Below are 25,285 nucleotides of genomic sequence, written 5' to 3' on the forward strand. Positions count from 1 at the left end.
TTTCTTTCTTTCTTTCTTTCTTTCTTTCTTTCTTTCTTTCTTTCTTTCTTTCTTTAAAGATTTTATTTATTTGAGAGAGTGAGTGAACAAGAGAGAGCATGAGCAGGGGGAGGAGCAGAGGGAAAGGGAGAAGCAGACTCCCGGCTGGTCAGGGAACCCAACTCAGGGCTCCATCCTGGGACTCTGGAGTCATGACCTGAGCGGAAGGCAGACGCTTAACCAACTGAGCTAAAACTTAACTACTCATAGCCTACTGTTAACCAGAAGCCTTACTGATAACATAAACAGTTGATTAATACATATTCTGTATATGTATTACATACTGTATTCTTACAATAAAGGAAGCTATAGAAAATGTTAAGAAAATCATTAAAGAAAATATACTTATAGCACTGTATTTATTTAAAAAAAAATGTGCATGTCAGTGGACCCACACAGTTCAAACCCATGTTGTTCAAGTGTCAGCTGTATTTTGATTCTGTTTGGCTAAATCAGCATGAGAGTCAGAGTTCTACTTTTGAGCAAACTTCGAGGGAGAGGACCACTAGGTAAAAATGGAACTGGGAAGTCACATAAGTTAAAAAAAGAGAGAGTAAAAAAGGCATTTGCCACCAGGGCAAACGGCAAACGAGGGTTTCTTCTTTCCCATATCCGTGTTGGATGAAACGTGTGAGCACATGGGAATTTGATGTGTTGCCTCGCATAAACTCATATTCTTAGGATGAGGTCATGCGTAATTAATCACCTGTCTTGCTTTCTTTCCCAAGCGATGGGTCTTAGTGTTCACACTTGTGGTAACTTTGGTCTCCCTCGGTTTCCCCGAGCACAAGAACCCCAGGACTGCCAGTGAAGGAAGGGGAGGCAAGGGTGATGTGTGACCTTCGTGCTACTGTGAGGCAATGGGTCATTGTCTTTTTCCTTCTTACCTTCTAGTGCTTGAAACAGTACCTGCAGCTGGCAATCCGAGAAGGCTGTGGGTCTCCCATTGCTTGCCCTGACACGGTGTGCCTGAACCACGGGACCCTGCAGGAGGCGGAGGTATGCTCGACTCCCATGACCTTCCCTCTTGCCTGTTGATGTTACTCCCTGGGATCCTCACTGCGTACTTCCCTGCCAGGGGGTCTAGAATCAAAATGCAGAGGCTACCTCTTTAAAGGAGTCCTTTGTGGCTGCATACCTATGGATACTTCATACAGACTGTTGAAGCTGTTGCTTACCGCAGTTCCATCGATAAATCTGCGTGTTGAAGAAATTCTCCAGTAGTCAAAGGCGCTAGGAATCAGGTTTACCAGATGTGCAGTTTGGAGGCGGAAGAACAAGGGGTCTTGTGATCTCTACTACTTTAAAGATAAACGGATGACAGATTTTAACCAGTTACAGACAATATAAACTATTGTGGTTGTACAGAGAGAGACGGAGTCGAATCATTTCCACAGGCCTCTGGCTGGATCTTTATCAGATATCAGAAATGGCTTTTTTGAATGAGTTCTTCTCCCATTTCCTTAAGATTGTGACATACCATTTTCCTTTGTTTCTTCAATCCCTGATCAGGAGCCTTGCCCTTGAATCTGATTTTTTTTTTTTAAAGATTTTATTTATTTATTTGAGATAGAAAGCATGAGTCGGGGGCAGAGGGAGAGAGAGACTCCCCACTGAGCAGGGGGCCTGACACGAGACTCGATCCCAGGACCCTGGGATCATGACCTGAGCCAAGGCAGATGCTTAGCTGACTGAGCCACCCAGGCGTCCCAGGTCCTTCTCACTTTAAATCAGGAGATAACCCACGCTAACCCATCTTTGGGAAGATTGTAAGCATTGCTCCTTTTACTTCTTTGCTTTGGCTGGATTGTTAGAATGGAAAGAGGTCCCATGAAACAGAGGAAGTAAGTTACTTGTTCAGCATCACAGCTCACCTGCTGTGCACTAGGTGGTCTTCCAGATGCTTTCATAGCTGGTGAACCATCCAGTCCCTTCAACAGACTTAGAAAGGGAGGCACAGGGGGATTAAGTAATTTGCCCAAGAGTGCATATCTAAAGCCCAAAAGAGCTACAATTCTAATCCAGTTCTTTCTGACCACCATAACTACATGGCTTTAAGAGTAGAAGGTGGTGGGGTGCCTGGGTGGCTCAGTGGGTTAAGCCTCTGCCTTCAGCTCAGGTCATGATCCCAGGGTCCTGGGATTGAGCCCCGCATCGGGCTCTCTGCTCAGCGGGGAGCCTGTTTCCCCCCACTCTCTCTGCCTGGCTCTCTGCCTACTTGTGATCTCTGTCAAATAAATAAATAAAATCTTTAAAAATAAAAAAAAAAAAGAGTAGAAGGTGGTAGGTAGATTGTGTAATAAAGGACCTGATAATTGGAGACTCAGTAGTGTGCACGCATGTGTGCGTGGCTATGTATATATATGTATGTGTAGGTGGGGATGTATGTGTTGATACGCTTTGTTTGTAAAGCACATCCTCTGTTTTATAAGCAGAGCATGCAGAATGATGTTTATAGACTATTTTTAACCAATATGCCTCAGGGTGTCTCCTGTTCAGTTCATGGAATATCAGCTAGGGGTTACAAGTGAGTTTGAAGTATTTTCTAGGGAAGGATAAAAGGAATATATAATGGTTTAGAAGTGTATTGTTTTAGGAAAATCATAAAATAATGGAATGTTTTTAATAAAAAAAATACTGATTATGTCATCCTTTGTTGAGAAATACTGCTTTCTTTTGTGTGAGAAAAGTATAGAAGGAAATTAAAGTGGGGAAAGACTGGGTTAGCTAGACACTTTGGCAGTGGGTTTTAAAGTAAGACTCGGAGGCGCCTGGGTGGCTCAGTGGGTTAAAGCCTCTGCCTTTGGCTCAAGTCATGATCTCAGGGTCCTAGGATCGAGCCCCGCACTGGCCTCTCTGTTCAGCAGGGAGCCTGCTTCCCCCTCTTTTTCTCTGCCCACCTCTGCCTACTTGTGATTTCTCTGTCAAATAAATAAATAAAATCTTAAAAAAAAATGAAGTAAGACTTGGGTGTTCACAAGCATCTTTTGATGCATCATCCTTCTAAGAAAGGTGCTTCCTTTTTGATTTGCTTCTGTGAAAATCTGACCAGTTAGTGGTGTTTATCAAGTGTGCACAGTCTGCCAGGTCCTGTTCCACGATACAGAGGCAAATAAGATTGGCCCAGTGCTAGCCTCATGGAGTTTCTGGTCCAGCAGAGTGACATTAACCAAATGACAAGTGAAATTAACTACAGGCCTGTATCCTAGACCTTGCACTGTCCAGTCCAGTAGCCACTTGCTACATGTGGCTATTTATGTTTAAATTAATTAAGATCGGGGCGCTGGGTGGCTCAGTCGGTTGAGTGTCTGCCTTCGGCTCAGGTCATCATCTCAGGGTCTTGGGGTTGAGTCCCACATCGGGCTCCCTGTTCAGTGGGGAGTCCGCTTCTCCCTCTCCCTCTGCCTGCTGCTTCCATTGTTGGGGTCTCTCTCTTTGTCAATAAATAAATAAAAGTAAATAAAATCTTAAAAAAATTAATTAAGATGAAATAAAACTAAAAATTCATTCCTGTGGTTGCCCTAATCATGTTCTAAGTGCCCTGTAGCTATATACGGCTCACGGCTGCCCGATTGGACAGCACTGACTCTGACATCTCTGACACTTGCAGAAAGGTCAATGGCATGGCGTTGTTGTAGACTTTTCTTTCTTTTTTTTTTTTTAAAGATTTTATTTATTTATTTGACAGACAGAGATCACAAGTAGGCAGAGAGGCAGGCAGAGAGAGAGAGAGAGAAGCAGGCTTCCTGCAGAGCAGAGAGCCCGATGCAGGGCTCGATCCCAGGACCCTGAGACCATGACCCGAGCCGAAGGCAGCAGCCCAAACCACTGAGCCACCCAGGCGCCCCTGTTGTAGACTTTTCAACGTAGGTAACCACTAACCATTGACAATTCGGGGATCACATGTTAGAGCTAATGTGTTCAGATGAGTGGGCGAGGAGAGCCTGTCTCACAGCTCTCCAGAACAGAATTTAATTTTCCTGATTTTCTTAGTATAGAATTTTCTTTTCATATTCGCCTGCTGTTCCCCTCATCTGGTTTCTTACCCCTTCCCCATCATACACATTCTCAACACACTTACCCGGTACTCGTTCCATGTACCCAATTTGACTCGAAAAACAGTTAATCTTTCAGTGTGGAAACCCAACAAACCCATAATGTCTCTTAGAAGTTACCAAAGGGTATTTGAAAAACAAAAACAAAAACAGAAAAAGACAGAACAAAAGCATCTTCTGAACTAAACTCTGGTATGTCTTTAATTCTTCAAAGTCTGTTTCCCATTAGGCGAGTAGGAAGACCAGGGCATTAAAGGGCCGGTTCTGTTCTCACTGGTCTGCCGAGAGGCTGACTAAAGATGGGCATGAATGTACAGTCGTCAAAGTTCTTAACCAACGGGCCACTTCTTCTCAGTCCCCAGAGGAAAACATTGTGCTGGCGGTAGTTAGTGGTCTCTCATTTTGAATGGAGACGTAAATAGAACATTATGTTAGAGAGATTGATAGCTTTACCAGTTTATATGGGACCATTCCTTTCAAAGCAAATACCTCATACACATGAACTTGGGCTATACTGTCTTCCTTTCTGGCTTCCTTTACATCAAGCTTTCCTTGTATATGGTTATTATTATGATAGGCAGTCCCCCACCCCTTTTTTTTCATGAAACCCACTGTAGGGCTCAAACTCTTGACCCTGAGATCAAGACCTGAGCTGAGACCAAGAGTCGGTTGCTTAACTGACGGAGCCACCCAGGTGCCCCTAGAATAGGTAGTTCTTAATGCAGATACAATTGAGCATATTATAATGGGGCTTATCTGCCTTATGCTTGACTGGATTCTGTCTCTATGACTACTTCTGCTTTTAAAAAAATTTTAATTATACAGGTAACACATAAATAAACTTCACATGTTAAAAATAGTTCTGGTTGAGACTCATGTTCCCCTGGCGCTGCTGTTGTTGATGTTATAATATGTGATTCTTCATCATCCACTGTCTTATAAAACGCATGTAAGTAGAACATTTCTTCATTCATCTTCACAGGACACCAGGCATTTAAAGTCTTTGCCCCCCATGCTTTCCGGTGTAGATCTAGCGCACGTGGTTGCCCGTGTTCCGTGCGTTGGCCCCTGCTCACGGTGGGTCCCCCTGCCTTCTTACCGCGTCCAGATGGGATCAACACTGGCTTTGCCCCATAATTTTTGTTTATCAGGGATGCTTCATTAGCAAAGCATTTAATACCCGATCCAAGTACGGCGTGCTTCCGGGGGAGGACACTAGAAAAGTACAACGGGGCCTCCCTGCCTCGCGTGGTAGTGTCAGCTGGTGGTGGGCTTTTCTCAGGTCCCCGGTGCGGGAATCTCACCCGCTACGGATAAGACTGTTTGTTCTGATAGCGTCACTTCCGGCAGGGCCCAGGCAGTTCGTAGCCCTATTAAAAGGTGATGACTACTGGAGCCCTTTCCTTCCTGTGTTAGGGAAGTAGCACACCATCCCCCGCTGGGGAAACCTGAGCCATTTGTCGGGGTCCTATAAAATTAGAGTGGTGAGCGCATACCTACCATTACATGGCCTGAGAAATTGAACTTCTTCCCTCTGCCAGTTGGCAGTGGAGGGCAGGGAAGAGCTTCTCAACAACCAAGTCTCCTTCCAAGTCCTGGGGCATTGACCTGACCGCCTGCTTCTTGGGCTAGAGTCCCCACCTGCCCCAGAGCAGGGATGCGTGCAGCTGCTCGTGCCAAGCATGGGGGTTCTAGAATTTCTATGGGAGGAGGTTTAGGCTGTGGGGTGCCGTGGAGGACTGGGGGCAGGGGAAGGGGAGCACTAAGGAATTTGAAGGTACATTTGCAGAAGAAATACAGATATTACTCTTGTTGCCTGTTTATTTGGGAAGGCTTTCGGAATTCTAGAGAGCCGTGTGCTCCCCGCAAGTGATCCTTCTGCACAGCCCTCACTCGCTGTGTCCTCTTGTCACACTCTTCCTCCCCATCATCACAGCATGAGGCGGGACAGAGGGAAGATTAGGATGCCCAGCCAGGCAGCCAGATTCCTGTTGCTGTGGCTGAAGGATCTGGACGGGAAGGGACCGAGTATGTCTGTGATAACCTTGGGCTGTGATGTGTGTTGGGGGGATTATGAGTCGAACCTCAGGGTGGCGGAGGAGAAAGCAATCTGCTCTGCCAGTGGCAATAGATACTTTTAGGGTTCCAGTTGAATTTTGCTTTGGAATGCATTTACAGCTTTGCTTTAAAACTGCATACAAGTGGGGGAAAATGTTTCTAGGATTTTTCTTCAACTAAAGGCAAGTGTAAGAAGAGTAAGCAGCAGTGGCTTGAACGTGTCACATGGTCGGGCACATGGGCAAATCCCTTTTACCCGTGGAGGAGCCACGGGGGAAAGGCGGAAGAGGGTGTGGGAGGGTGTTCTGGAGAACAGGTGAGAAAGGCACAGCGAAAGCAGCCTTCTTCAGGGAACTGTGAAAACAGTTCCCGCCCTGGTGTTCCAGCTCCCGCCATCTTTCTCACTTCCCAGGAGGGCCCTGCCTTCTGGCTCTTGGACAGTGAAGCCCTCTTGTTTTTTTCTAGCAGGTTTCAAAATCTAGTACAGAGAGAAGACGGGAGCTTGGTCAGCACACTCAAGTGATGAGCGGGGGATGTTAGGAAGGACAGTTCTTATTTTCTGGGTTGAGACAGGAAACCCGGGTAGTTTTTGTATCGGTGTGATAAGGCATTTATCTGTACGGGTAGGACTGTTTCTCTTGCCAGTATTTTTGCAAGTCATAGCACCTCACAAATTGCTATGCTCCAATGAGTTTCTTGTGGTCACTCCTATCTTCAAATATACTATCTCTTGGATTCTTTGTTTGGTCTGTCTCTTTAATGTTTTAAAGCAGCAGTAGCAGGAGTATGGTTTAAAGGGCCAAACCCAAGTGAAGACTAGGCTTTTCTTTCTCCTTTTTCTCTTTTTTCCTGGCTGTCTAGACCTTGATGAGAACTTGCATGAAGCCAATCCCTAACTTCATGGTTTTAACCATTTCATTTTCCCAACTAAAATATAATATATATTATAATCTTTGATATGGGGGCACCTGGGTGGCTCAGTTGGTTAAGCCTCTGCCTTCGGCTCAGGTCATGATCTCAGGGTCCTGGGGTGGAGCCCTGCAGTGGGCTCTCTGCTCAGCGGGGAAACGGCTTCCTCCTCTCTCTGCCCCTCCGCCTCTGTTCATGCTCTGTCTCTTGCTTTCTCTCTCTCAAATAAATAAATAAAATCTTTAAAAAAGTAACCTTTTCTATACACATTGTATTTTATGCATAAGATAAAATTTGTATATGAGGTCAGTATTATGGGAACACACTATTTCAGCATAAATGCTTCTCTGGCAAGCAGGCTCTACTGTCTCCCCCCACCCCCACTTCCTTCTTTAGTTTTATTTATTTATTTATTTATTTGACAGAGATCACAAGTAGGCAGAGAGGCAGGCAGAGAGAGAGGGGGAAGCAGGCTCCCCGCTGAGCAGAGAGCCCGATGCGGGGCTCGATCCCAGGATCCTAGGATCATGACCTGAGGCGAAGGCAGAGGCTTTAACCCACTGAGCCACCCAGGCACCCCACTTCTTTAGCTTTTGTAGGGCTAGTGTCAATGTGAGTGGTGATGCCTGCTCGGATATTATGATCACAGTTAATATAGGAAACAAAGGTATACCTCACGTTTTATTTCTTGTCAGTTGTGAATGTTAGATGTATCTAATTAACCACCATGTGTAACAGTTATAGCTCCCCACGTGTATGTATATTCTGAGTGCCCTGGTTGTCCCGTGCTATGGTTAGAGTGGAATGGAGAACCAATGGCTTGCAGTAAGGTAGTTTAGTAAGCATTCTCAGGTTGATACAACCCAGAATGCGATTATGGGCGATTGGTAGCTTTTTGTTTTTACTGTTCTGTATTACTGCTCTTATTCTATTAAAATTATACTGAGTTTACCTTCTCTTTGAATTAAATTTTCTTTCTTTTTGGAAAGAATTTCTAGAATAATGAAGATGAGAAAAAGTGGTCTTTCATACTTGGATTGAAGGAGAGAGAAATTTTTGTGTAACAGGCAGATTAAATTTCAAAGGAGAAATAGCAATAAAAATCACTTTAAATCAAGATAAGAATTTTTTAGATCTGATGGAAGTGGTCTCTTGATAGTTGAGAAGATACTTGGAAATTTTTTGTTTTTACAGCTTGCATGTGGGTCTGGTTATTAGTGGATTAGAGCCTCCTGAATGCAGTAAATATCAGTAGTCCATACTGACCTGAATACAAAAATGAATAATAAGTAGATGGGGGAGAAGGGACAGCTTTTTTTTTTTTTTTTTAAGATTTTATTTGAGAGTGAGAGAGAGAGATCACAAGCAGGGGAAGGATGGAGGAAGAAGTAGACTTCCCGCTGAGAAGGAAGGCGCATGCGGGACTCGATCCCAGGACCCTGGGCTCATGCCCTGAGCTGAAAGCAGATGCTTAATTGACTGAGCCACCTAGGCACCCTAGGGACAGTTCTTTCTTACAGTAGAATTCTAATTAACAAATACAGAATGAATGATGGAAATAGAAAATCATTAAGCAAATATCACAGTAATGACTCTTAGAGGCAAGGATTATCAATAGATAACAACAATTAATGGGGCAAAGATATGATGAGAAACAGGATATTTGCAGAATCTCAAATGTATTCCTACAAGAACAAGATACTTGATGCTTACAAAGGGTGAAGAAATCTGGTGGACACCACTGTAACCAAGTTAAAAAGTCAACATTACCAGTAATGAGATGGGTGTCCTCCTGTACTTCCTTAATGGCTCAACATCACTTCTGTGACATTCTTGCCAAAACTGCACAGGCTCAACCTAATCACAGGAAAGCATCAGATGAACCCAAATCAGAGAACACTGTAGGGAAATAACTAGCCTGGACTCTTCAAAGTCATGAAAGGTCAAGGTCATGAAAGGCAAAGACAAACTGAGTAACTGCCACAGAATGGAGAAGCTAAGGCAACTAAATGCAGGGAGGGATCCTGAATTAGATCTTAGACTGGAAAAAATAAAAATAAAAGAGAAAAGTGGGACAGTTTCTGAACATGGAATAAGGCTTACAGATAGTTTGTTTTATATCAACGTAAATTTCATTACTTTAATTCTTACCTATGGTTATGTAAGGTGTTAACATTAGGAGAAGTTGGGGAGAATGGGATTTTGGAACTCTCCCCAAGTTCATCAGTCTAAGATTATTTCAAAATAAAAAAGTTAAAAAGGAACATTCTGAGGGCGCCTGGGTGGCTCAGTGGGTTAAGCCGCTGCCTTCGGCTCAGGTCATGGTCTCAGAGTCCTGGGATCGAGCCCCACGTCGGGCTCTCTGCTCAGCGGGGAGCCTGCTTCCTCCTTTCTCTCTGCCTGCCTCTGCCTGCTTGTGATCTCCGTCTATCAAATAAATAAATTAAAAAAAAAAAAAAAAGGAACATTCTGATATGATTTTGAACGATTTGGAATTTTTTTGTTGGCAGGGAGAGGACAGTGATATATCATAAGACACCTCTTCATAATCTCTTTCATTGGCGTTTCAGTTTTGCAATCAGTTTGCAAGTCTGATTGTTTCAGGTTTTGTTTTGTTTTGCTTTTGAAAGCAGTAGCCCTTTAACCTGTGATCTAATCGACTCTTCAGTAATCATCCTAACGCGTTTATTTCAGGTTTATAATTTTAAGAGACCTTGAGCAATCGAGACTTAGCTCCACATGGCAGTGAAACCGGGAATTTAATACTTTGGATCATCTTTTTTTTTTTTTTACAAGGTCCAGTTTTCTCTGATCTGAAGCCATGGGTATAATAGAAACATTTCAGAGAACTAGTCTAATCTGTAAAGCCAACAAATGGTAAGATCAAGGAGTCGATTCTCTTTTTTCCCAAAGAGTAGATTTAAAAGAAAAAACCCTTATGTGTCTTTATTGCCTTCTGGGTAATTTAAGTTCCTTGAGAGCAGCTTCTCTGCCCCCTTTCCTCGTCTGTCTTCCCACGGTTCCAGACACTGTTGTACCTTTAGTGCATTGTCAGATAGAACACCGAAAAGGTGCAAATCCAAGTGGTGAGGTCTGGGAAGAGAAGAGAATGGTGGTGATGGAACTAAGGTGTTTTTATCTATTTTTTAAATCACAAATTTCAGTAGAAAAAATTGATTTACCCTATTAAGTCTTAATTCCATAAAAATATTCGATCTATTAAAAAAATAATAAATAGGAGATTCAAAGTAGAATAAAAGACCAAAAAAATCAGAGCCCTCTGACTTCCCTGTTGGCAGAGACGTGTCCTCTATGAAATTTAGCTTTCTAATTTAAAATTAAACATCCATCTCAGGGCACCTGGGTGGCTCAGTGGGTAAAAGCATCTGCTTTCGGCTCAGGTCATGATCTTAGGGTCCTGGGATCAAGCCCTGCATCGAGCTCTCTGCTTGGTGGGGAGCCTGCTTCCTCCTCTCTCTGCCTACTTGTGATCTCTGTCAGATAAATAAATAAAATCTTTAAAAAAAAATGGGGGCACCTGGGTGGCTCAGTGGGTTAAGCCTCTGCCTTCAGCTCAGGTCATGATCCCAGGGTCCTGGGATCGAGCCCCACATCGGGCTCTCTGCTGAGCAGAGAGCCTGCTTCCCTTACTCTCTGCCTGCCTCTCTGCCTACTTGTGATCTCTCTCTCTGTCAAATAAGTAAATAAAATCTAAAAAAAAAAAAAAGAAGAAGAAACATCCATCTCTCCTGTTGTTGACTTTTTACTGCATTAATTTGTCTCAGTTTTCTCATTAGCATTTTGTCTGTGTCTCAAGTCCTCTATCTCCTGTTTGCTTTGTCTTCCATCAACGGTATTTGACATAGCTGCTACATATACTGCATGTCATTGAAAAAAAAAATCAGAATTTTTAGGAGTTGACTTTGAGGGGTTTGAAGAAGTTCTTCATCAGTCCAGAAGCTGTTTTAGTTGGGGGCAAGTAGAGTATAAGACTGTCCCATAGAATCAAAGGCCTCTCGGTGGGGGGGGCGGTTAAAACAGATATACAGACTCTCACTGAGATCTCTTCGGCCCAGATGACATCATCTCTATGTCACCTTGGCCCCAAAGTTGAAGTAGTATTAGATTATTTGTTCTCTGCCACAAGGAAGCAATGACTAAGTCAGGAATTGAATTCAGATTCTTTAATGCCTCCCATCCCTTCGGTTACCTAACGCAGTTAGGTTACCCTTCTGTCTCTAACGCAGAATGTTTTTTGAGACACCTTTGTCTTTTAGGAAAGATGTCCAGGTGGTATTATAACAGATGAAACAGAACTGGTTTTCAGTGTAATACAAGTCTACCCACACTTTTAAAAAAAGTATGGTATAACACATAGCATATAAAATTAACCATAATTTTTTTTTACAGTGATAGCTCAGGAGCTTTATTGAAAGTGCCAGGTGAAAATGCAACCTTTTCCTCCCAGCTGGAGAAAAATGTTATAATTAAATTAAATTTATGTTTTACTGTACTTGGAATGGAGAAGACTGAACTTGCCTGTTTTGTAGTCCTTCATAGGTTTTAGCTAACTTTGTTTAATTCATTTGCCAAGTAAACAAATTGAATTTTTTGTGTGTGTGAGGAGGAGGATTTGATTTTGAATACCTGTTAAAATATACTGTATTTGTTAAGTGTAATTTTTAAATTTTAAATTTTTAATTATTTTTATTAACATATAATGTATTATTTGCCCCAGGGGTACAGGTCTGTGAATTGTCAGCCTTATACATGTTAAGTGTAATTTTTAATGGCCTCATTTTTTTTTACTCTTGTTTTCTTAAGGCAGACTTCCTTTCTTTGGTTGCAGGAACTTCTGTCTAGATATATTTCATACCAAAGGACATGTAATGTTTTCGAGTCAGAATTGCCAAGGCTACGACTGTGTCCTGTATCAACTTGCTAAATGTTTAGAAGCCTAATATCAAGTCCTTGAGTTTTCTCAGTTATAAATCTTTTAAGCAACACCAATATAGTTGGCGTCAATGGAGGTAGTATTTTTAGAATGCCAGTGTAAGAGCAGTTAGCTTTGCCTGCATCTGACTTCGCAATGCAATTTGAAAGGATTAATCTGAAATATCCTTTGGTTAGGTCTGACTCACTGTCATTTACTTGTAAACCTTTGGTTCATATCGCCATCTGCAATGGAAATAGGAGTGCAATCACAAGAAATATCTTTAGCATTTCTTTCCTACAGGACACGGATGACGATGAGGGACAACTAAGGGCCCCGCAAAGTGATTTTTTTTTTTGTCTGAAGAAATGATTTTCATATTGTTTAGAAGAGTCTGTTCCCGAGGAGACAATGAGGTTTTCATAATTCCTGAGGCACTATTTACCTGGCCTTAGTTATTAAGGGTTCTAAAGCTAGAACCATAATCTTTTAAACATTTCTTAAATGAATGTGGAGTGATAAAGAATATCTTTCATATAGATACACAAATAATTGGAGAAGTCCAAAAGTTTGGTTGTCTGGTCTTAGTAGCTGCTGAGGGTTTGGAGTTTGATGAAGGAGTCCTGTCTTGGGTGTTTCGAGTAGTGGCTGCCATAGAAATTGCTGCTTTTCTTACCACAGAACTGTGGAGAGAAAAAGTTCTGGAACCACTGGTATAAAGTAAGCCAGACAAGAAGGAGAGGTCTGTGAAGGCTGAACTCTGGGCTCCAGTGAGGAGAGAGACCTCATCTTGTTAATATCTCTGATTTCAGATCGCCTCCCTGGTGCCCGTGGATCAGTTTCAGCTCTACCAGCGGTTAAAATTTGAACGAGGTATGTATGCCCTCCTCTTTCTGTCCCCATGTTGAGTTGTGGCTTTCCATGTGTCATCTTCACACTAACCTCCATAGAAGGTTAAGGAGGCTGTGGGCTGTCAACAAAGCCACAGGGGCACTCTGAAAGGGGAAAAGCTGGCATTGCACTGTAATATTTCAGCTTTCTCAGCCTCAGGCAGAAAAAAATGCAGACTAGCAGGAAATAGAAGCTTCCTTATGTTGGCTGTTGTGTATTTTTAAGTTGGCTCATGTGAGGCAAGTTCTGCAAAAGTTGTATAGTTTCACACAAGAGGATGTTCCTTAAAATGCTTTTTACCACCTGCTTTCCCACTCGTGAAGATCACTTCAAAACCTCCATCGACCCAAACATTTTTACTGCTGCTTGTAATACTCACTGTTTGTTCTTTTGATACCACACCTGTAATCAGAGCGATTGTGTCATTCTAATGCAATTTACAATCTACCAGACTCATTTTCTTTCTGGCTTTGGCCTTGGGATAATTTATATAGCTTTCTATTTGTACTCCCTTTTCATCTGTAAGATTTATTTATTTTTGTTCTTTTACCAAGATCTTTTTTAAAGTAGCCCCTTCTGTCCTGTCACACTCTGGACATTCTTGAACTAAATGGTCTTTCTTTCTTTCTTTCTTTCTTTTTTTTAAAGATTTATTTATTTATTTTAGAGAGAAAGAGAGAGTGTACCTGCACAAGCGGGAAGAGGGGCCCAGGGGGAGGGAAAGGGGAAGCAGGCTCCCTGCTGAGTGCAGAAGCCAATACAGGGCTCCATCCCAGGACCCTGAGATCATGACCCGAGCTGAAACCAAGAGTCAGGCACTTAACCAACTGAGCCCCCCAGGTGCCTCTAAATGGTCTATTTTTCTATATCTGAGAAATAGGAGAAAATTGTTGCCCTAGAGCACATAGTCTCATTGAGTGTATAAAATAAACTCTCATCTAGCATGAACATGCAAGTTTTCTGATTGCTAACTCTTAAATCTAGATTAGTAAAGTCTAAGAGGTAAAATGAAGGAAAGAGGAACATTTCTCTCTCATGTGTGAGTCTTTCATGGGTTGTCTCGCATATCTTATCTTTGATGCATTTTAAGTTGATCAAATAGTTTGACTCATACACAGAATTTATTTTTTTATCACAGGTTCTAGGCAGATGTCCCACCACAGATCCCATGAATTGATCATGGATTTTATTATCCTTATTTTTTAGATGAAGAAAGTGACAATTGGAGAGGTTGAGACCTGCCTAGCATCACATAGACTGTATCTAAGCTTCATCTATAGGAATAATTCCATATTTTTAAAAAGATTTTATTTATTTATTTGAGAGAGAGGGAGAATGAGATAGAGCGAGTATGAGAGGTAGAAGATCAGAGGGAGAAGCAGACCCCCAGCTGAGCAGGGAGCCCAATGCGGGACCCAATCCTGGGACTCCAGGATCATGACCTGAGCTGAAGGTAGTCGCTCGACCAAGTGATCCACCCAGGCGCCCTCCATATTTTTTTCCTTAGGATAACATCTATCTTAAACATAAAACACACCATTTCACCCATTTTAAGTGTACAAGTCAGTGGCCTTAAGAACATACATGATTTTATGCAAACATCGCTACCATCTCTTTATCACCCCAAGCAGAAACTATAATTAAATAATAACTTCCCATTTCCCTTTTTTCCCCAGCCCCTGGTAACTTCTGCTCTGCTGACTGTTCTGTAAATTTGCCTAGTGTAGATATTTCATGTAAGTGCAATCATACAATATTTTCCTTTTGGGTCTGGCTTATTTCACTTGTATAATGTCTTGAAGGTTCAGCCATGTTGTGGCATGTCTCAGGACTTCTATTTCTTTTTATGGCCAAAGGATAATATTCCATGGTATGTATATACCACATTTTGTTTAACCATTCATCTGTTGAAGGATACTTGGGTGGTTTCTCCCTTTGTCTATTGTGAATAATGCTGCAGTGAAAGTGAAGTATCTTTCCAAGTCCTTGCTTTCAGTTCTTTTGGGTTTATACCCAGGAGTGGAATTGCTGTGTCAAATGGTGATTCTCTGTTTAGTGTTGGAGGAACTGCTGATTAGACATTTTTACTATTGTAAAGTATGGGGAGTACGTTATATTTGGAAGTATGTTAAGTCTGGTAACCATGTGGTTCAACTCCCTCATTTTATAAGAAAGGAAACCAAGGTCCAGAGACATATTGATGTGAGGTGATTCTGGAAGGCGATTTGTAATTCTCCAGTACCAGTTCAGGCACTTCTTCATTATCATCCATGATACAGAATTATTATTAGACACTAGGCATGCCGAGTAAGAATAAATTTAAGTTAACAGTGTTACATAATGAAATTTACTTATAAATTTACTTATAAATTACTTATAAATTTACATAATGAAATTTAAGAGAGAGAATGAGAGAGCACGGCGGTGGGGGGTTAGGGGGAAGGGAAGAGAGAGGGCCAGAAGCAGCGTCCCCACAGAGCAGGGAGCCTGATGCAGGGCTCTATCCAAGGATCCCAGGACCCCAACATCATGACTTGAGCCTAAGGCTCATGCTTAACCAACTGAGCCACGCAAGCACCCCTGCCATGAGAGTGTTTTTTTTTTTTTTAAAGATTTTTATTTATTTATTTATTTGACAGAGAGAAATCACAAGTAGATGGAGAGGCAGGCAGAGAGTGAGAGAGGGAAGCAGGCTCCCCGCGGAGCAGAGAGCCCGATGCGGGACTCGATCCCAGGACCCTGAGATCATGACCTGAGCCGAAGGCAGCGGCTTAACCCACTGAGCCACCCAGGCGCCCCGCCATGAGAGTGTTTTATGTGGAACTGTTTAGAATGGGATCTTGGGATGCTTTAAATACTCATGTTGTGAATGAACTAAATGACTAATTGGAAAGTAAAAGTCTCTGGCTGGGCTCTCAGATACAGTTGTAGAGATTGTTGGGCGCTGGAAAAATGGACAGTCAGATCACTGGCAGTCCTGTATCTGAAGTCCCAAAATTTTCATTAGTTTGCCAGTTCTTACTGCCGACCAAGTTTTCAGTTTTTAGATCGTCATCTGTGTTTTGTCTTCTGCTTTATGTTGCATGTACGGTTAGCTCGCCCTTTTATAGCTTTGTTTTCATCTAAGTCTTCACGGGGAAAAATATTTTGAATAGGAATGAGCCTAAACTATCACTGTTTACATAAAGGGGAGAAATGGCGTTTGGCATCGATTGGTTATTCTATGAATTCACTCTCAGTCCATCTGTGACTTTCCGTTGGCTACTACCGTGTTTACGGCTTTCCTTTTCTGTGTCAGCCTTCCAATATTAACAAAGAAAAGAGGATACTACGTTTGGCATGTGTTAGTGATCACTGCTGTACTCTTCTATTGGTTCTCAAAGCACATGATGCCTGATGATTAATGTTAGAATTTTGCTTGTCTCTTGAATCTGCTTGCCCACAATCTCCTTTTTCAAAATAGGGTTTTTTTTGTTTTGTTTTTTTGAAAACTGGGTTAAGATTTTCCATCTCTAGTCCTTAAGCACTTTTCCTATTTTTTTTTGTGACCCTGTTTTACTTATTATAATTGCAAATCGTTTCCGTTTCTTGGTAGGTTAACGGGTCCGTTCTTGGATATTTATATTCTCACGGAGTGGCTGGAAACTCCTACAAATGGTTCAAGGGTCCTAGTGTTCTCCTTTGGAGAGAAGTGAAGTAAAATAAGAATTTATTTTCCTGTTACCTGTTAATCCTCCTGCATTCTCTCATGTCTTCAGTATTTCCTTTTTGGGGGACCGAGTATCTGCTGTGTGCCAGGTGCCCTTCTAGACTCCGCCTTCAGCCGTGACCCCGCCTTGCTCTGAAAGCCTTCCGTTCTGAGCATTTGTCCCAGCCTCCTTTTGTTGTGAGTCCCAACATTTCTGATATGGCTCTTTTTTTCCTCTTGTGCCTTTATCTGTCCTCGGTGAAATGTTCCCTGCCACTCTTTTGTGTCCATTCCTGGAGGTTTTATCTCACCATAGTATGAGATAAACACACTGTCTCACCTAGTGAGACAGGGTTGTGGGATACTTTAATAACCTTAGTGTCACTTTGGTTTGACTTTTTTTTGGGGGGGGGGGTTGATTTTTTTTAACACTTCCCGTCTCTCACAAGGTACCTTCCTGTTGGTCATTGCCAACCGCAAGCCCATTCTTGTGCTTGCACGTGCATGTGCGCACAGGTTCACCTCTTGAGCCTGCTTTTCTGGTGTTTTGTGGTAAATGTGTGACTAAGCCTAGGATTCGCTTGCGAAGCTCTTCTGGGCTTCTGGGAGCTCACACTTTCTCCTCAGCTTCCTGCTTTCGCTCCTTTACCATCAAGTCTTTCTTGTGGGTTAGTTCTCAAAATCTAAAACCGCAGTCTCTAGCATTTTCAGCTAAAAAAACCTGAAGTATCTGCAAGAAAGGACATTTATCATTGAGTAGGGTGACATTTCTAAAGGGGACCCAGATGTTCTCCATCGTGTGAAGGGTTTGCCTCTCCCCGTGTGCACTTAATTTTTTCATCTCTAAAAGGGGGATGATAATGGATGGCTTCTGCTAGGGCTGCTGTACAGAGTGAGTTAACACTGTGTGTCTGTCACCCTGTCATCGTCATTGTTGTTGTTTTGTTATTCATCATGGCCACCACCCCATCTGACCTTTACCCCAGTTTTCTAAACTAAGTGAAGAAGGCACTTTCTAGAATCCAGATCATATCTTGACTGAGCGTATAACACAATAATACCACTTTTGTTCCCTTTTCATCTTAATTGGTATCTTTTTCAGCATGTTTCTACCCTTATTGTCCTAAATTCTAAAGCATTATATGCTTCCCCAGTGTTCATAGCAGCAATGTCCACAATTGCCAAAATGTGGAAAGAGCCAAGATGCCCTTCAACAGACAATGGATAAAGAAGATGTGGTCCATATACACAGCGGAATATTACTCAGCCATCAGAAAGGATGAACACCCAACTTTTGCATCAACTTGGATAGGACTGGAGGAGATTATGTGGAGTGAAATAAGTCAAGCAAAGACAGTCAAATATCATATGGTTTCACTTATTTGTGGACCATAAGGAACAGCATGGGGGATATTAGGAAAAGGGAAAAATGAAGGGGCAGAAATTGGAGTGGGGGACGAACCATGAGAGACTGTGGACTCCGGGAAACAAACAGAGGGTTTTAGAAGGGAGGGAGGTGGGGGCAGGAGTGAGCCCAGCGATGGATATTAGGGAGGGCACGGATTGCTTGGAGCACTGGGCATCATACGCAAACAGTGAATCATGGAACGTGACATCAAATACTAATGATGTACTGTATGGTGACTGACATAACACAATTAAAAAAAAAAAAAGGTGCTAATGAAAGCTAATTTCTTACATCACCTGCCATATCTGGTTCCTTCATACTCTTACTTGAAGCATAAATCCACCTTCTCCGACCACCTCCAAGGAGATGATGACTTGCAAGTGGCTGCTTTAAAGACAAAAGATTCTGGGGCTGATAGTGGAAATGGAAATCTATTTAATCACGCGATTATGTTTTTACGCAGATAATGGTTTTCTAGGAGGAAAAATAGCCCAGTCTCGGCATATATTCACTAACCACAAGTAAAGCAAACACCTAACTTCCATGGGTTGTAACATAACAGCGTGAGACTAGATAAATTCAGAAGCTGTTTCCAGGTTTGAAATTCTGTGCTTCTCCGCAGTCTTGACAGCAACCCCTTGGCTCAAGGCCACATGTATTTGAGTTTATTTACCATGGCAAATGTTAATTCTGATCAGTGTAGTGTAGTTTAATTGCATTTTAACTATCTACAGAAGACCTTTGTTCTTTGAGCTATCAGAAAGCAAATTAACTTTGACATAATTAAAAATGCAGTGGGTCATAAAAGTTAAAACAGTTTGGTTTATTTCAGCTGATAATTAGCTTGGATGTATCGTGTTCCTCACAACAAGAAATCATGGAATATCTTTTCTGGCACAGTTTCATGATTGCAGAAAACTCACTCATGTTAGTTAAGAGGGTTTACAACAGGATAAAAGAAAACTGTACATCCCTAATGGTGATAGTTTCCGGTGGGGAAACCAAGGGTCATGAGATCAGCTTTTGAAAACTGAAAGCAATCACGGGGGTCTGATATGGCCCTCCTGGCAGTTTTCTCAGAATGTTTATTTCTCAATAATTGTCAGAATACAGAAGTAGAAATAGCTTTGAATAGCATTTCCTGCCTTGCATAATTTATATGAACAAGTACTCTTACGTCAAGTAGTCATGGAGCTTTATTTCAGTCATCAGTTCCATCTTTCATAAATAAATTCTGGTTGAAGTTTGTGAATTTGTCTCCAATGTAAGTCCATTACATTTAATCCCTGCTGAATCATGTTCATGTCAAGGTGTTGGGGGCACCACTGGGAATGATGTACACAGGGCCCTGCTTGCTCTTTTTCTAGATTCCTGAATTTACCTCCATCTCAGAGCTCCATGAAGATTTTATCACTGCTGATGCAGAAGAAATTAGTTGAATATGCATGAGTTCATCTTCCTCCAACTTTGGAAAGGAAGTTTGAAGGGGGAAAAAACTAAACATTAAACTTTCGGGATAACTGTGCATTTTGCTTATCTACCTCATAACTGTTTCCAAAGCCAAGAGCTAGGAGTTAGAATTGAATTCACAATAATAGTAATAAAAATTATACCTTTTTTTTTTTTAACCTGTACCTGTACATGGTTAATGCAAAAATTTTAATACACTTTTTATTACTACGTGCCACCCCCCCTTTGACTCTGCTCAGCTCATTGACGTAGAGTCAAGATTGAGGGGAGGAAGCCCTTGTTCATGAACAGCAATTTGGCTTTCACCTGGCGTCCATCAGTTGGTTCCTCTTTGGTGAGTTTAGAACCACTAATATCTGATGCCCCGTCAGAGTGTTTTCCTTTTCTGCTAATCTGGCCTCCAGCTTCCATTCAGGGTAGACTCTATAACTTGATAGATATAAAGCAAAACTGTGCTCTTCATGGCATATTAAATGCAGCCGATGGAAACCCAGAGGTATTGACCATAGGGTGCACAGGAGAACCAAGGGCCAGATCTTGATGCCCAGCGTTGGTTATGAGAGCAACAAGAAAACAAAGCACATGCTGTCCTGTGGATTTCAGAAATTCCTCATCTCCAGCGTCAAAGAGCTTGATGTGCAACAAATCCTACCATGCAGGGACTGGTCAAAATGTCTCCTCTAAGAACTGCAAAGCCATTGTGGAAAAAAACAATCCAGCTGGCCATCAGGGTCCCAATGCCAGGCTGTATAGTGAAGAAAATGAATAGACAGCTTATGGGTATGTCATATTTGTGTTAATAAAACTACCCCAAAAATTGGCACTCCCCACCAATGGCTTCTCATCGGTCTCAGGCCTTATCATCTTCATCTGTGATCAGGCCCCTTGATGACAGTTCCTGCGACCTTTCCCCTTGCTCGCTTAGCTCCTTATAAAATTTCACTGCCTTATTACCTGTATAAATCTCTTCTTTTGCATCATTTGGATATACGTTGGAAATCTTTCAGGTCAAAACCACGTGTAGATTGGCTGCCTAGTCATGGTTCCAATCTATCGACTTAAATGTGTTTTTAAAAAATGGACATCCATAAATAGCTCTCAGAAGCAGAAGTAATGTTTGCTCAGAGTCATCTGGTTCTCACACCAGTGTGGCACTCCCAGAGGCTTATCTTCAGCAATTCTGACCCAACTGATAGTTACCTCCTTGAAAAAGCAGAAAGTGTGCTTTTGAGCCCAGAGGTCTCTGTCACGAATCAAAAATAAAGCAGGCAGAGGAAAAAAACAAATCCTGTAAGTATTCTTTGTAGTTCAGGCCCAGAGGCACCAATATACCTTTTCTTCACATTCAGAAATGTCCTTTGTGAATTTCTATAGAAGGCTGGGGAGTCTGCTCTTTGACTGCCAAGGGATCAGTCTCTTTAATCTTAATCTCATTCTCCAGTTAGAGAAGTTGAGTCACTACTTGTCTGAATCTTCCCGTTAACTCCTTGTTGACTTACTCAGCTCCTCAGGTTAACATGGAAACAGAAAGCTGAGGGGACTGTCAGGAATTTGGCTGAATTTGTGTTTTTGCCTCAGAATAGTTACTTCCTTTGCTCTTAATGGTTTATCAAGAAGACAATAGCACACCTCCTTTGGCAATATCTTTTGCATAACCAGAACAGTATTTCAAAGCTGTAAGTCAAGCTTGGGTACTTGTGTAAGGAATATCTGTGCCCAAAAGCAAATGTTACAGAAACACATGATACTGTATTGCTACTGTGGGCACTTCCTGTATTGATAGACATTTCTCAAAGAATTGTGTCAAATTCTAACTAGCAGTGCTTTCTTTTCATTTAAATTCTCGAAAAGAGTGGCTGATGATCCAGTAATCACACTATAAAGTATTTACCCAAAGGATAAAGTATTTACCCAAAGGGTACAAAAATAGACTCGAAGGGACACATGTATTCCAAGGTTTATAGCAACATTATCAACTAGAGCCAAGTTATGGGAAGAGCCCAAATGTCTATTGACAGATGAAGGGATAAAGAAGATGTGGTGTCTACGTACAACGGAATATTACTCAACCATAAAAAAGAATCAAGTCTTGTCATTTACAACAACGTGGATGGAGCTAGAGAGTCTTATGCTAAGCAAAAATAGTCAGAAAAAGACAAATACCATGTGATTTCACTAATATGTGGAACTTAAGAAACCAAACAGATGAACATGGGGGGGGGGGGGAGAGGCAAACCAGGAAACAGACTCTTAACTCTAGGGAACAAGCTGAGGGTTACTGGAGGGGAGGCGGACATGGGGATAGGTTAAATGGGGGATGGGGAGTAGGGAGGGCACTTGTTAGGATGAGCACTGCGTGTTGTATGTAAGTGATGAATCACTAAATTCGACACCCCCAGCTAATATTACAATGTATGTGAATTAACTGGAATTTAAATAAAAACTTAAGTAAATAAAAGGTGGCTGAAAGGGGGCTCTAATTGAGAGAAGTAATTGGTTTAAATTAGCAGATATCTGTCTTCTGTTTTCTCTTGTGGCCCTCTGTATTTATATATTGTTTATTTATTTATTTATTTGACTGTGAGAGAGAGACAGCGAGAGAGGGAACACAAGCAGGGGGAGTGGGAGAGGGAGAAGCAGGCTTCCTGCTGAGCAGGGAGCTTGATGTGAGGCTCGATCCCAGGACCCTGGGATCATGACCTGAGCCGAAGGCAGATGCTTAACGACTGAGCCACCCAGGCCCTGACCCTCTGTATTTATACAGGAAACAATTCTGATTTTCTGGGTGGACAGGTGTGTACTGAGTGCATCCCATCTGATGCGCTGTGAGGGGTGCTTGGAAATTGGATAGGGAGATCCAGAAATATTTACTTGTGACATGCTATGGTTCTTTTTTAAAGATTTTATTTGACAGAGAGAGACACAGTGGGAGAAGGAACACAAGTAGGGGGAGCAGGAGAGCCTCCCATAGCTTCCCACGGCACAGGGAGCCCAACGTGGGGCTCGATCCCAGGACCCTGAGGTTATGACCTGAGCCGAAGGTAGATCCTTAGCTGAGCTACCCAGGAACCCCTCATGCTATGGTTCTGAGTGGAAGAAAGAGCTTGCTTCTCCTCTAGGGTAGCTCTTACTGGGGTTAAAGATCCCAGTCAGTTGTGCAAAAAGCAATTAATGATCAAAAAATGAGAATATAACCAAATACCAATACTCTAGAAGAAGATACACACCTATGGGAGACAGGCAAGGTTACTTCAGGTCGAAGTACTTGTCTGTATGTGGAATGTTCAGGAAGGAGAAAAGGCTGGCCAGCAAATGTGGCTAAAGGAACTGTCACTGTTGCCCTTTCAATTTCTCCTCCTCTTGTGCTACGTTCTGTTCTTTGGTTGCCCACTCTGTGACCCCCACTTGATGGTGTTGAAGTTGGGTTTATATATTTAAATGTTTACTCTCAGTTTGGACAGTGTTCAGTGACGTGTCAGTAAACAGATTTGTGGGAGAAGCGGGGAGGCTCTGGTTTATGGTGTTTGCCAATTTCTGTAGTGTAAATACTCTCATCGTGGCTGATTTCTCAAGTGGGCGATTCATTTGATGTCACCGTATGCAGAGTTGACAAGATGGAGTAGGCTGTTGGCTCCTGGCAAGACCCCGATTTAGAAGGTGACTGCTGATGTCCTTGCTCGGTGTCTTCTTAAGTACAGCATCTTTATTACAGTATCTGGAAGGAGACTATTCGTTCCCTTTTATACCTTCCACACTCTGGCTGCCTACAGAGTTGTTATTCTGGGGACTGTTTTTTGTTTTTTAATCTCTGTTTACGTGGTGCCTTAGCTCTCTCGAACTTCATCTCAGCATTTGCCATCTGGTTTGTACTGTGAGCAGGAGCGACCAGTTCTACTTCCTGCGTTTAGAGCTGATTGAAAGGGGAAACTTCATTATGGATACTCAGATAAGAAGAGCATTAAAATATTCCTGTCTTACAAATACCTTCTGTATATTACACATTCCTCACCTCCACCCCTAAGAGCTGCTCATAGACAGTAATAGTTTATTTTATGTTATCTCATGGGGTGTTCTGTCAGTTATTGCATTGCTTTTTGAAAATATTTCATTAATTTAATTTACACAAGTACTCTTGTTCTTTTCACACTGAGATTTCTGAGAAGCAAACCTCTATTTTCATCTCTAAGGCTAGGGTCTCTAAAAAGTCCCTGAAATTGATCATTTGTTGAATGAACAATGAATAACAGACATTTGACTAAGTTTTCAGGCATATCAGCACAAGAAGTCAGGCCTCAAGAAGAAGTTTGGAATAGTCTAAATTAAAGCAAGATTGACACTCAGTCACAGCTGGGGTTCTGTAAGGAAGGACATTTGGGAGAAATCAAGGACTGAGTTTTTTGACACCATCCATCGATGGAACCAAAGGAAGCAGTACTGATGTGAAAGGAGAAGGTTGGTTGTGGGAAGAGAATAGAGAGGCTGGTGCCTTATGGAAGAGAGCCCCAAGAGTATCAGATAGAAGACAGAATGAGAACCGTTTGCTGGGGATGAGTAGAGGGATGACTATTTTAACTTTCAGAGAACAGTTTATTATGGAACTGGGAAGAAAAAGTTTACTTTAGTAAAGGAATGAGAATCAGTGAATCTGGATCACTCATCCAAGGACTGACATGAAACAGGAAGGTGAAATGGATGTTAGGTACAAGGAGACAGTAAGCAGGGTTCTAGCAAGGGTAATTATTGTTCACTTTAATGTTAGAAATTTTTTTTTGTTGTCGCCCTTATAAGTGACACTTCATAAAGGAGGTTTAATTTTGAGAGTGCTATATGTAAAGTTCCATGTTTTGCCAAGTTGGTGTCTTTCCAAATGTAGAGAGCCTAACTGAGGTAGGTGGAGATTTTTAGAGTCTAATAACGATCGTAACATACTTTCAACACCAGGACTGGTATTGGATGGTTTTAGTGTGCTATGTACATCTGTTGATGAAAGCACTAGAAGAGAATGGAAAATAAATTCCAGTGCAAGGCAATTCAAGATGGTATTAGTAGTGTGTGTATTTTAAGGCAATTGTTGGCAGAGGACTATATCTAGCTTTTGCAAAAAACCAAGAATGACTGCTATAAATCAACAGGAAGCATCCCATCACTGTGTCAGTGTATTGGAGCACACAAATAAAATAAGTATTCCTTGCCTACAACCTAAAGAGAGAAAGGCCATCTCCATGAAGAGACTAGAGCACAGCAATGAACAAGATGCTGGTTCTGTGACAGCAAAATTAAGACAAGTATGTTGTAGTTCCTTTATTTTTTTCTTTAATCTTTTTTTTTTTAAGACTTTATTTGTTTATGTGACAGGGAGAAAGAAAGTGAGAGCAGGCACACAAGCAGGGGGAGTGGGAGAAGAAGAAGCAGGCTCCCTGACAAGCAGGGAGCCCGATGTGGGCCTCGATCCCAGGACCCTGGGATCATGACCTGAGCCGAATACAATGACTGAGCCACCCAGGTGCCCCATGTAGTAGGTCCTTTAAGAATGGATAGGCTATAACTTGGTTAAAGATGATATTATTTTTAGGGTAAGGAAAAGCCTACAATGAGAATTGAATATATGGAGAAGAATGTGAAACAGAGGGGAAATTTGAATACTAAAAGGAAATGGTTTTCCAGGGAAGAGCTTAGATCCAGAATTATTTTATTAGTCTATCATTCAATACCAGATTGATAGTAGCCTTTAATTTTTAAAATTTTTAAAAAGATTTTATCTATTTATTTGAGAGAGGGAGAGTGAGCGGGAGAAGCAGACTCCTTGCTGAACAGCAAGCCTGATGTGGGACTCA

At 41.9% G+C, this 25,285-nt stretch overlaps 1 protein-coding gene across 2 annotated transcripts in view; it reads left to right on the forward strand.

The window, feature by feature from the left end:
- The window catches only part of RNF144B (ring finger protein 144B), a 78,461-nt gene that overhangs the window by 39,831 nt on the left and 13,345 nt on the right, over positions 1-25,285 (forward strand). The window contains exons 3-4 of one of the 2 annotated variants that reach the window (XM_059399521.1): positions 934-1,038; positions 12,807-12,867. In XM_059399521.1, the coding sequence (XP_059255504.1) occupies positions 934-1,038; positions 12,807-12,867 (166 nt within the window). The remainder of the gene's footprint in view (positions 1-933; positions 1,039-12,806; positions 12,868-25,285) is intronic. The other variant, XM_059399524.1, reaches the window with a different exon arrangement.

This window comes from Mustela nigripes, chromosome 5 (genome assembly GCF_022355385.1).
Source record: "Mustela nigripes isolate SB6536 chromosome 5, MUSNIG.SB6536, whole genome shotgun sequence".
Lineage (NCBI taxonomy): Eukaryota > Metazoa > Chordata > Mammalia > Carnivora > Mustelidae > Mustela > Mustela nigripes.